Source organism: Microtus pennsylvanicus, chromosome 11 (assembly GCF_037038515.1).
Source record: "Microtus pennsylvanicus isolate mMicPen1 chromosome 11, mMicPen1.hap1, whole genome shotgun sequence".
NCBI lineage: Eukaryota > Metazoa > Chordata > Mammalia > Rodentia > Cricetidae > Microtus > Microtus pennsylvanicus.
The window spans coordinates 44,559,801-44,573,352 of NC_134589.1; the positions used below are offsets into that span (position 1 = coordinate 44,559,801).

A 13,552-nucleotide genomic window follows, 5' to 3' on the forward strand; every position below is an offset into this window, starting at 1 on the left:
AAGAAGTGTGCGAGAAGGGAAGGATTACTAATAAAATGGTCTCTCCTCTATGAGGGCCGAGACCAGTACACACAGAAGACCAGTGGCAATCCAACACTTGCGGGTGTCCGATGAAACAGACGGCATCACCGCAGGGGGAGCCTACTACAGTTTCCCCTTCAGAAAGGAGTCATCTAGCCACGCCGCATATCAGAAATAGAATGAATTTATGCTTCATGAGGTATGCCAGGTGTTTCATTCTCTTCAATGGCATGCCGGCAGGTGGGCTCAAGCCCAGGCAGGAGGGGGGAAAAGGTGCAAAGAAGCAGGGACTAAGGAGGCCTTTGATTCTTCAACGTAGGTTCTTCCTAACTTACTAATTTTCTCAGGAGTCTTTTGCATTTTTGGAACCGTTTAATTCTTTCGATTATAGGCTCGAAAGCGTTAAAGTGTAGCTGAGAAACGCTGCAACAAAGAAGGGGGCTAGTAAAAGCTCTCAGGGAAAAGGGGGTAAGAATTTTAGGGAAGAAGCCATAAAGAAGAGACTGCGCGAAAAGAGAAGCCCAAGAGCAGATGTAGAAGAAGAAATAAGAAGGAGGAGAAGACAGAGAAGAGGACCTTACTGAAAGAAGGGAAAGTGACTCAAGTCCCTAGGGACTGGAGTGGAGGGAGAAGGCACGCCCAGAGGGAAATCGAGCACTTTAAGGAAAGCCCCGCCCCCTAGCCTGACGTCCAGACATTTCGGGCCACGATTGGCTGAGGCCGGAGGGCGGGATGGGGTTGCTAGGCGCGGAGGGGATCCGGCGGGCCGCCGCCGCCCGGAGTGCGGAGCCGCTGGAGCGGAGCGGTGTTAGCGGCGCTGCTGGAAGATGGCGAGCGGCAGGGATGAGCGGGCGCCCTGGCGGCTGGAACGCCTGCGGCGGCGGATGCGGTTGCCACCGCTGCTGTTGCTGCCGCTGTTGCTGCTCCTGAGGAGCTCGGCGCAGGCCGCGCACATCAAGAAGGCTGAGGCGACCACGACGACCGTCGCGGGCTCCGAGGCGGCCGAGGGCCAGTTCGACCACTACTACCACGAAGCGGCGCTGGGCGAGGCGCTGGAGGCGGCGGCGGCCGCGGGGCCGCCCGGCCTGGCCCGTCTCTTCAGCATCGGCAGCTCGGTGGAGGGTCGGCCGCTGTGGGTGCTGCGCCTCACGGCCGGTTTGGGGCCGCCGCCCACCGCCGCCGCCGCGGGACTGGACGCCGCGGGGCCGCTGCTGCCTGGCCGGCCGCAGGTGAAGCTGGTAGGCAATATGCACGGCGACGAGACGGTGTCGCGCCAGGTGCTGGTCTACCTGGCCCGTGAGCTGGCGTCGGGCTACCGCCGTGGGGACCCGCGCCTGGTCCGCCTGCTCAACACCACCGACGTGTATTTGCTGCCCAGCCTGAACCCTGATGGTTTTGAGCGCGCCCGCGAGGGCGACTGCGGCCTCGACGACAGCGACCCGCCGGGGACCAGCGGCCGCTACAACAGCCGAGGCCGCGACCTCAACCGCAGCTTCCCGGACCAGTTCAGCACCGGCAAGCCCCCCTCCTTGGATGAGGTGCCAGAGGTGCGCGCCCTCATCGACTGGATCCGCAAGAACAAGTGAGTGTTGCCTGACCCTGCTCTCGCACCCACGTGAGTGTTCAAGGGCAGGAGGCTGATTCCTGCACCCAGTAGGCGCTCAAGCAATGCTTGCCATCCTAAAGGGTGGGGGGCAGTCAGGGTGGAGAGTGACACCTTGTAACTGGAACGGAGGCCGGGCTGCAGTGCATCCTGGTCTTGCTAATTGTAAAGAAACCTGCCTGGAGCTGTCGTTTGTGCAGGGCATAGCCCGAGGGGAGACTTTCTGTCATTCTGTCCCGATTTTTGAAGGGCCGTCGTGTGGGAGCGCTGGGTAAGATTTGAAGGATTCTTAAGTTAGTACCTTGATTATGTAGCTAAGCTATCAATGTCATCACTAGAGACAGCGTGGCAAGCACTTTCTGTGACTGCATTATATCACTTGATGTTGACCACAGCCGGGCGACCTAGACACCACGCATATCCTCTAGACACTCACTCATACTCTTGTTTTGCATACGGGGAAATTGAGGGCAAACTGGCTAACTAGACTCCGGTAATCCAAGCCTGGTTCCTCATTGCTCCACCGCCAGGGAGACAGAATGTAGCTCCGAAATAGCAAATGACACCCCCAGTACTTCTGATATTGGAAGGGAACAGTTCTCCTGTCTTTACTTCTGATTCTGCTTCGGGGAGAAAGGGATAAGGGTTTGGAACTCCCACAGGTCGGAACTGTTTCTGCGCATCTTCTTATTGGGGTAGCACAACTAATCATTTACATTGATCACATATTAGCCTTGTGTGGGATTTTAAAACTTAAGAACTGGAAGGACCTTCAGAAATTAGTTTCACTCGGGAGGCAGAGGCAGGCGGATCTCTGTGAGTTCGAGACCAGCCTGGTCTACAGAGCTAGTTCCAGGACAGGCTCCAAAACCACAGAGAAACCCTGTCTCGAAAAACCAAAAAAAAAAAAAAAAAAAAAAAAAAAAAGAAAGAAAGAAAGAAATTAGTTTGTAACAAGAGCATGTTATAAATATATATGTGAGCTAAAGAGTACCTCTTGTGAAGAGGCAGAATGTGGTGTATAGGGAGAGGAAGGAGAAATGAAGGAAGATAATACTCCAGCTGGAATCGGATCTGAGGTGAAGAAGGTGCCTCTTTCTCAAGCATCAGCTTTGCCAGCATGCTCCCATGCCTGTCTTCATAAGGCGTTTGAAGGCGTTAGTTAACGATCTTTATGTCTTGAGTTGAAGGTTTTTTTTTTTTTTAACTGGCAGATGAGGCAAAGGTAAAAATGAACAAAGAAGTTTCTCTGTGAGATTTGGAATCTTTTCTTATGTAGCCCAGGCTAGCTGCGAACTGACTCTGTAGCCAGGTGTGACATGAGCTCCTGATCCTCCTGCTTCTGCTGTAGCTGGAATTACAGGCATGTGCCACCACCCTTGGTTTACACGGTGCCTGTGACTGAACCAAGGCTTCATGCATGCCAGCAAGCAGCGCACCAGCTGAGCTTCATTCTACCCCACTGAAATAATTTTTTGTAAGATTTCAGTCATATATTATAAGACCTAGAACATTTGTGGACATCTCAATGATTCCAAATGTTGTAATCCTCTGCCTTCCACTTTACTAGCATTTAGAAGGTCCCTTGTAATTCCTAATTTGTTTAAATGTTCTAGGACGATTTCCTTTCCTTGACCATGTCAGATCTCTGAACAGTTATATAGAAATCTGATTTTGATATAATACTGCCATAAGCTATAGTGAGCAGGGATTTTTATTTTATTTTTTTATTGTTGTTTTAAGACAAGGTCTCACTATGTAACCCTGGCTGTCCTGAAATTCGCAATGTAGACCAGAGTGGCCTCAAACTCACAGAGATCCTCTTGCCTCTGCTGGGATTAAAGGTGCTTGTCATTGCCAGCTAGGACTTTTTTGAGAAAATGTACCAGCTGCACTGTTTCCATTGCTTGGGTTTAAACATGTCCCAACATAACTCTTGTAGGGATTTTTGTCTTCGATTGTGACCAGTATGAAGAATTTCCCTTGGTATAAGTTACCTTAAAGTTGTCTTGATTTGCTTTGGCTATAGCCTAGGCAGTTTGGATGCTCACCTTACTAAACCTGGATGGAGGTGGGCGGTCCTTGGACTTCCCACAGGTCAGGGAACCCTGATTGCTCTTCGAGCTGATGAGGGAGAGGGACTTGATTGGGGGAGGGGGAGGGAAATGGGAGGCGGTGGTAGGGAGGAGGCAGAAATCCTTAATAAATAAATAAATTAAAAAAAAAAGTTACCTTGAGGCTATACTGAAAGTCTCAAACCAAAAAAAACCAAACCAAACAAAAAGAAACAAAAAAAAAAAAACAAAAAGTGAATTTTTTGCTTAACTCTTCCAAATTATTAGTATTATTTAATGATCATGAGTTACATCATGGTTTTGTAAAAGCTCATGGAGTCACTTGGTATTTACAGAGTTTTTTGCCTTGTGGCAGTGGTTTGGTTACTTTAGTCAATCCCCAGATATGTAGCTCTAGTCAAAAAGGAAAATTCAGTTATAAAAATTAACTCACAATATATGTTCATTAATGATTAATCAATAGCAAAGAATGTTGACATGTAAATAAAATTAGAAACACAATTAGAGATTGATGGATGGGAGTGATATTAAGAAAAACACAGACATTGTCTATATGAGAAAACTACTCTTTTGTTTGATTTTTGAGACAGGGTTTCTCTGTGTAGCCCTGGCTGTCTGTAAAGTAGACTGGCTTTGAACTCACAGAGATTCTCCTGCCTCTGCTTTCTGAGTCCTGGGATTAAAGAACCGTGCCACCACTGCCTGGCAAGATTCGTATATTTCATATTGTGTATTTAGCATTTTTTTAAAAATCTAAATTAGCCGGGCAGTGGTGGAGGCAGAGGCAGGCGGATCTCTGAGTTTGAGGCCAGCCTGGTCTACAGAGCTAGTTCCAGGACAGGCTCCAAAAACCACAGAGAAACCCTGTCTCGAAAAACCAAAAAAAAAAAAAAAAAATCTAATGAAATTGAAGCCAAGTATGAGAAATACTTGAGTATTTAAATGAAAATTTTAAGCTATCTTCCAAATAGGATTGGAATTGATACACAAAGCTGCTTTGACAAAGCAGTTTTACAGCTGCTGTGAGACCGATTGCTTTGTTTTGAAACTGGCCCCAGAAGAGTGACATTGTATTTTAAGGCTATGTAATTAGAATACAGAAAATAAAATTTAATCACGATCAGACACTACTATTGTTTCCCTGCTATAAAAGTAGTTGAAGTCTCAGGTCCTCTTTATGAAATTTCTGAGAAGTGTTGCAACAAATGTTGAACAAAATGATCTCCTATTTAGTGGAGTTTAAATTAAAATATATGAAGTGGCATGTCCACTTACACAGACTATTCAGAGCCTTTTTGTTGTTGCTCATAATGTATTCTTAGTGCCCACAATAGCATTCTGCTCACAGTTAATACTTTAAAAAAAATGCTTGTTGCTAAATGAAGTACCTGACCTGGAAGAGCATTTTTATAGTTTTCCCAAAGTAAGTAGAGGGGAAAAAATGCTCAAGTTGTTTTAGAAATGCAACCAGAAAGGAAAGAGTTAATACATTAGTGTAGGGAGGGTAGCTAGTAGAGTTAGAGAGCAGAAAGGAAAGAGTTAATACATTAGTATAGGGAGGGTAGCTAGTGGAGTTAGAGAGCAGAAAGGAAAGAGTTAATACATTAGTGTAGGGAGGGTAGCTAGTGGAGTTAGAGAGCAGAAAGGAAAGAGTTAATACATTAGTGTAGGGAGGGTAGCTAGTGGAGTTAGAGAGCAGAAAGGAAAGAGTTAATACATTAGTGTAGGGAGGGTAGCTAGTGGAGTTAGAGAGCAGAAAGGAAAGAGTTAATACATTAGTGTAGGGAGGGTAGCTAGTGGAGTTAGAAAGCTGGAGTGTGACCTTCATTGTTGTTTCTGAGTTGCTCTGTCACTCAAGAGGTGGCAGTGAAAGTCAGAAGCAGAAAGAAAGCATGGCAGTTATTCTCTGACCAGGATGCTAGCGAGCTCCAGAGAAATGAACGTTTGTTGAGAGGCTAGCAGGCAGTCATTGTGATCACGTGTGCTGTCTCCAGTTGTAACAGTCCCGAGTGGTAGGTAGAATATTCCCATTTTATAGATGAGAAAGAAATTGGGATTTAGAGGCAGCGACTTCTGATCATGTTGCTGTTGGACAACAGCTCTGGGAGACATTTGCCCATTCCAGAGTTTGTACTAATGCCACTACACCAAACAGCGGTCTCTGGTGTCTGGAAGGGAGCTAATGAGAATTATAGTCATTAAAACTAATCTCCCTTACCATCAGCTGTTGTCTTAGTCATCACTGGCTTAGTTCTTCTGTTATAGTTTCCATTGTTTGTTCACCTCAGAGATGGTACTGATGATGGTAAAGTGGCCTTTCAGATTACACAGATGATAATTTTAGTTTTCTGTCAAGCATATAGAGAGACATGTGTAGACTCTCTAAAGGTCAGTTTATTTCAACTACAAGTAAGCAGGCACAGGAGAATTCTAGTTAGAATGCAAAGAGAAAAATTTTAACATCAGTTTTAGTAATGGTTTGAACTGTTACATAAAGGAAAGATGTATAACTGGAATGTTTGCCTTTACTTTCCTTTTCTCCACAAAAGGAGCTCTTGTGATTTTTCTCTATCTATAAACTGGACCATATAAGTGGTTCATTTAGACATAGAAATGAAGCTGTGGTCATAGCTCAGTGTTAGGGCATATGGCTATCATGAGCATGGAGTTTGATTCCCAGAGCCCACCTCTGCCTCAAGTAGAAACATTTTAATAGATGCAGCCTTGTCTGTTGGTCAGTTTTTTATTCAGTGGCCCAGTCAGCAGCCTTGGTGTAGCAGAGGTGGCTCTGTGGGGCTGGATTGGTTTGCTCTGAAAGAAGCTCACTGTATCATGTTCGTTCGTACATTTCCTTCCTTCCTTTCTTCCTTCCTTCCTTCCTTCCTTCCTTCCTTCCTTCCTTCCTTCCTTCCTTCCCTCCCTCCCTCCCTCCCTCTTTCTTTCTTTCTTTCTTTCTTTCTTTCTTTCTTTCTTTCTTTCTTTCTTTCTCTCTTTCTCTCTTTCTCTCTTTCTCTCTTTCTTTCTGTTTTCCCTGAATGTCTTCAACTTTGAAAATATAATTTGGTATAAGGATTTTATGAAATTGGAATCAGATAAAAAATGTGTTTTAAATTAGATGCCTTAATCTAAAATTCTTCTTTGGGCAGTAAGTATATAAAGCATGATATTATTAACTTATTTCTTCTATTTATCAAGTATTTATTATGTTAGCTACTTCTCCTATGAAACTGAAACATTGTGAAACATAGGTTTGAGATTATGCTATATGGAATTGTCAGTTTTGTAGTTAGAGGGGAAAGGTTAAGTTCTGGCAAGTTCCTGAAGGTCAATCTAATTAATGAGTTTGAAATTCCTTATGCAACATGACACTTCCTAAAACATTGGTTAATGCTGTATTATTCAGGAACATGTTCAGTAATAGAAAACTCTGTAAAGTACTTGTGTAAAGTGGAACGCACTTGAAATGTTACAGCAGCTTTGTTTGTTTGTTTATTGGTTGATTGCTGGGGATCAAACCCAGGGCTTATGCATGCTAGGAAAGTACTCAGCCACTAAGTTATATCTTTAGTTCTGAAATTTTAAATAACTTTTTATATTTATTTATGGGGGATACATATGCCAAGTGTGCACGTGGCGGTCAGAAGACAACTTGTGGGTCTCAATTCTCCACTTCCACTATTGTGAAGGGCACAAGGCTCGGTGGCAGGCATTCACTGAGCTGTCTTGCTAACCCAAGATAGGTATTTATTTTATTTTTGGACCTGGAGGATGGAGTCAGCATTAACAACATACGTAGTATGTGGCCCGGCCGTGGGTTCATCTTCAGGACGGATGAATGAATGAATGAAAAAAAATGAAGAAAGAAAAAATTAGTTCATTTATGAAGGATCCTGTGGAATTTTTAAATGCTTAGTATTTCTGTATTGTTTAAAGGTGATATGTAATTTGATTGTGTTTTCAAAGGTTTGTGCTTTCTGGAAATCTACATGGTGGCTCAGTGGTAGCAAGTTATCCTTTTGATGATTCTCCCAAGCATGTGGCCACTGGAATCTATAGCAAGACCTCTGATGATGAAGTCTTTAGATACTTGGCAAAAGCTTATGCTTCTAACCACCCTATAATGAGAATTGGTCAACCCCACTGTCCAGGAGATGAAGACGAGACTTTCAAAGATGGCATCACAAACGGTGCACACTGGTACGATGTAGAAGGTATGCAAAGCCCTGAAACTGCTGTATTTCCTCTCGGTTGCTTTAGCTTTCTTGTGTGTATTTTGAATACAAGACAAAACTGTAGCATTCCAATTTTTAAAAAGGTAATTTCTCTGTATTTTTGAGGTTTCCAAAGCTATGGTAAAATCAAAAGATGACCACAGAAACATGTATATATTTTTCATTTAAGTTCATCCGTTGTTCCTTGTCCCATATGCTTTACCTCCCCACTTCCATATGCCCACACACGCCATCTTTTCCCATGTCATCCAGAAATAAGCTGCTGACGAAGTATCTCTAAGTTCCTCAGCACTTGTCTTACCAAGCCCAGAGACTTTCTTCTGTCATGCACCATTACCAGAACTGAGAAATCAACGGTCACTCAGTACTATCATCCACATGCTTTCTATAGTTCGCTTCCCTCCTGGTCCCCAGTCATCCTCTCTACCTTCTTATTCTCCGAGTCCAGAATCTGATCTATGCTCAGCCATTGCATTTGATCTTATAAAGAGTCCAGGCTGGGATTAGCAAGACGGCCCAGTGGATAAAGGCTTCTGCCACCAAGCCTAACACCTTGAGTTAGGTTTTTAGGACCTACATGGTGGAAGGAGAAAACCAACTCCTGAATGTTGTCCCCTTAACCTCTACCAAATGCACTGTTGTGTGCATGTAGCTACACACACACGAATAAATGTAATTGTAATTAAAAAAAAAAGTCCAAGTTGCTGTCCAATAGAACATTTCAGTTTTTAGGTTTATCACTTTCCATATTATAATTCAACTCCAGTTTCCCAGTAAGATTATTCTATTGACCACATCACGTGTCAGAAGACATCGAAAGTCAAGTTATGTGTCTAAGTTGTTGGGTTAGAACACTGACCACCAATCTCACCTCTTACATAAAGGCACATTTGCTGTTGTGGGTTAATTGTGGAATTCTGGCTTGCTTTTTAGCATTTATCAGGAAGTTTGCCATATTGTTTTTTTTTTCCTATTCCCATGCATGTGGGTGTGTGTTTTTATTATTTTTTTTGTGGTGCTAGGAATCAAACTCTAGTGGCCCATGCAACCTAGACAAGTACTTTACTACTGAACTACTCATTAGCCCAAGCACTCTAGCTTTTGTTGTGTTGGTTTTGAGGTAGAGTCTCACATGACTCAGACTGGCCTTGAACATTTTATCATCTTGCCTTCAATCTTCTAAATACTGAGATTATGAGGTTATGCCACAAGTCTGGCCAGTTTTCTAGGTGTAAGACTCCAGCGTCAATGACAACATTCACGGTGTATGTAACCATTACTAACTGTCTATTTTCGAAATATTCCCTCACTTCAGACATTCTTTGATGATCAGGTAATAATTCCTGTTATTCCCCTCTCTCTACTTTCAGGAAACCACTAACCTATTTCTGTCTCTGTGACTCTGCCTATTGTAGATATTTTACATAACTGAAGCCATAAAATATTTGTGCTTTGCATTTAGTGTGCTTCACTTAACATAATGTTCTCAGGGTTCATCCTTCCTTAGCATAGGTCAGAACATCATTCCTTTTTATAGTTATGCATATTCTCTCTATATAGAATATATGCATGTATGCACGGGTATGTAATAGATTGTGTCTATTCATTCTCCTAATGGCACTGAGTCATTCTCCTTCACTGTTGTGAGTGATGCTGTAGTGAACACTGTTGTGTAAGTGAGTGTCTGCATCCTACTTGTCAATTCTTGGTATATATGGCTAGGAGTGGAATTGCTGGGTTGTGTATTAGTTCTTTATTTAGTTTTTAAGGGGACATCAAACCATTTTCCATAATAGCCATACTGTTTATTTTCCTAGCAGAAATGTGTGAGGCTACTATTTTTCATAGGATACTATTTTAACAGAATTATTAAGGTCTGGGTAGATGACTCAGTGGATAAAATGCTTGTGGAACAAATGTGAGGACTGGAGTTCAGATCTCCAAACCCCCCAATAACCTAGATGGGTGCCGTGGTCCATCTATAATCCCAGAGCTCCAGAGACATAGAAGGGGATTCCCTGGGCTAGCTAGGCTTGCTGAATTGGGTTCATCGAGAGACCCTTCCTCAGTAAATAAACTGGATTATGATTAAAGAGGACACCTGATGTCAGCTTCTGGTCTCCACACACATGCATGCACACCCACAGACATATGCACCCATATGCATGTCTGTCTGCAAACACATTTGCCTACGTGGATGCACACCCCACTCTCCCAGAAAGTTATTAAAGCAAGCTTGAATTGATTGCCTTTCTTTTAAAACTCATGAAAGTGGGGCTCACTAAGTAAGAGCACTTGCTGCTCCTCCAGAGGTTCGATTCCTAGTCTCTACATGGCAGCTCACAACTTCTCACAACTTTCTGTAACTCCAGTTCCAGGAGATGTGTAGTCCTCTTCTGGTCTCCATGTGCACCTGACACTCATGAAGTGCAAACATACATGCAGGCAAAAAACCCTATACTCATGAAAGGTAAATACAAAAAAACTTTAAAAGTCATGAGAGTAGCTATTATCTTAAAAACTTCAGTATACTATGAATAGGAAAGCATAAACTTAGAATTTTTTTTTTTGGTTTTTCGAGACAGGGTTTCTCTGTGGTTTTTGGAGCCTGTCCTGGAACTAGCTCTGTAGACCAGGCTTGTCTCGAACTCACAGAGATCCGCCTGCCTATGCCTCCCAAGTGCTGGGATTAAAGGCGTGCACCACCACCGCCCGGCTAAACTTAGAATTTTTTATTAAGAATATGCAGAAATGGGTCTAGGAAGTAAGAGCACTTTCTATGAAAGCAAAGGTACCTGAGTTCAAATCCCCAGCACCTACATAAGAGCCCTGCATGGTCATGTGTGCCTGTGACCTAGCCTTGTCAGATAGAGGCATGCAGATCCTGGAAACTTAATTGAAGAGTGAGAGACCCACTGTGGAGTGCTAGGGAGAAGATACTTGACATCCTCCTCTGTTGTCCTCATGCATGTACATGGGTGTGTACACCCTCTCTTCACACATACAGTGGCATACATCATACCCGCACATAAGTAATATGCAGAAAGAAGCTGGGCATGGTCGCACACATGTAATCCCAGCTCTCAGAAGACCAAGGCAGCAGGGTCACAAGTCTGAGGTTAGCCTAAGCTACACAGCCAGATTTTCTGAAAAATTCTTTAAATAGTAAGCAGAAGGGACAGGTGAACCCATAGGAATGTCATTAGACCCAATGGTGAGATGCTTTGGTGTCCTTGACCTTCCTGCTGGCACTCTCATTGTGAAATATCCCATGACATACCTGTTAACACACCTTTATTTAAGCCTTTGGTTTTTCTTTTTGTCTTTGTCTTTTGTTTTGTTTTGTTTTGATACAGGGTCTCACTGTGTAGCCCTGGCTGTCCTGGAACTCACCAAGTAGTCCAGCCTGACCTCAAACTTACAGAGATCCACCTGCCTCTGCCTCCTGAGTGCTGGGATCAAAGTTGTGTGCTGCTACCTGGTTAATTACTTATTTTACTTTTTATGTCCATCTGCATATACTAAAAATGAGTCCAAGTTTGAGGACTGAATTTCCTCCCTCCCCTGTAGTTTCTGTCCATATTTTATTTATAATAAATGCCCAGAAAAAAGGTTTGAAATATTCAGGAGCTAACCTTTGTCCACATTAGAGTGATTTTTTAAACCACTAACTTTTGATAAGGGGAATACATTAATGTGCAATCCTTACCTTTCAGTCTTTAGTAAATATGTATATATTAAATCTAACTTTATCAACTAGTAGTTTTGTGAATTGGTTGTTACTTTATGAATGAGATATGATTTAAGATAATAGGATAAAAGATAACTTCTCTTTGGGAAAAAACACCTTAAAAGGTTAAAAAATAATTTCTAATTGACCATTGATTGAAAAATATACTGAGACATATTGTTTAAAATTACCCATCCTGACTTCAGAGAGAAGAAGTGTACTTTGCTACATAGTCACAGTTTATTTGGTTAAACCAATTATTAAATTTTTCTGTTTCCTCCCACATCTGATGAAGCTAAGCTTTGTTGCTGCCATTGTTCATTGTTTTGGGAGCATCAACTCCACTCTTGTTTTAGCTGAGCAGTCAGATGTGCTGTGTTGTTTCTACAGTAGCTAGCTTCTCTTCCTGCCACAGCAACTGCTCCTTAAAGAGAAAGCTGTGCTGGCTCCAGTGGCTTGTAGAGGCCAAAGTCATCTTGTTTATCTCACACAAGACTGCAGTGTGATATAAAAACCTGTGACTGGGCATATTTTCAAAGCCGATGACCTGGGATGATTTTACTAATACTCTATGTGGGATATTTATGAATTCCTGCTCAAAGAAGTTTAGATGTCTTAGAGCTGAATGAAGAAGGACGCTAAAAAGAAATGTCACACTAGCTCATAATTGTCTTCTAGAATTACTTCCAGCTGTCATGGGGGCAATATTCTTTCTATAGGATCCTATGAAAGTAAAATGATGGTTAAGTTCCAAGATTACTGTCTGGTATAATTGCAAATAGTCTCTGAGTATTCCGTAGGGGTTTTTTTTTTTTTTTGAGGTTCCTATTTAAAGTTCTGGCCAGAACTTTGTAAAAAAAAAAAAAGTACACCAGTTCAGCTAACCAAGTTGGAACCCATCTTGAGCAGCTGGTACCCAAAACAGGTCTTATAGTAGCGCTATCAGCATCATGACGTCCTATCAACCAGGTGGAGTTGTTGTTGTGGGGCTCCATCTTCTTCCTAGAAACTTCAAAGATTACTACAGGAAAATTCATTTTTCATAGTGAAAAACTTAAACATTATTTATACAGACATATATTCAATGAAAGGTACAATAGAGACAAAAATATATATGAAGAAAAGTAAAAATTTTTCCTAAATTCCTTTTTTCTTTCTGTCCCATATCATGGCTCCTGATATAAGACAGAAACTTATTATTTTTATTTTAACAGCATGTTTGGATTTAGAGAAGGGCAGAGCCATTGTCCAACCCCAAAGCCAGCTTTATATATTTATAAATATATATCTATATTTTAAATGTATATGTTTTGATTACATGTCCTTTTAAGTCATATTCCTTTTTCTTGATGATCCTTATTGGATAGTTATTTTTCCTTCTGTCAGTGTCCAAACATCCAGGCCAGGGTCTCCTGAATTTTTGAAGATGTGTATTTTCCTTTAAAGACAAGAGCAGAACCCTGCTACAACCCTATATGGTTTCCTTAGCACCTGTATGGTTGTCACTTCTGTGGATGAGCTGGCATTTCTTTTTATCAAGAGATTTCTCTTCTTCTAACCGAATCTTTATTAATTTTGATAGTATCCATAACTTTTCTTCTCCTGTTGAAACAAAAGCAAAACCCCTTCCCCAAAATAGCACATCTCCTGGCTTCCATTGTGAGGTCAACACATCCTTGAAATACACCGGCTGATTTAATTCAGAAAACTTTTCTATTAAATCCCAGTGCCTCTCTGCTACTGTTGTCCCTTTCTCAGTAGTGTTAAGAAAATTCAAGGTCAATAAAGCATTATGTAATCTATTTGGGGGGATATTTTCCATCCCTTTATGTTTAATAATATCCTTTATAGTTTGATTTGATCTTTCTATAACTGCCTGATCTGTAGGATT

General features: G+C 42.2%; 1 protein-coding gene across 1 annotated transcript in view; it reads left to right on the forward strand.

The window, feature by feature from the left end:
• The first annotated feature begins 779 nt into the window (after positions 1 to 779).
• The window catches only part of Cpd (carboxypeptidase D), a 79,637-nt gene continuing 66,864 nt past the window's right edge, over positions 780 to 13,552 (forward strand). Inside the window, exons 1-2 of the mRNA XM_075991592.1 lie at positions 780 to 1,603; positions 7,663 to 7,910. Of these exons, the coding sequence (XP_075847707.1) occupies positions 849 to 1,603; positions 7,663 to 7,910 (1,003 nt within the window). The 5' untranslated portion in view covers positions 780 to 848. The remainder of the gene's footprint in view (positions 1,604 to 7,662; positions 7,911 to 13,552) is intronic.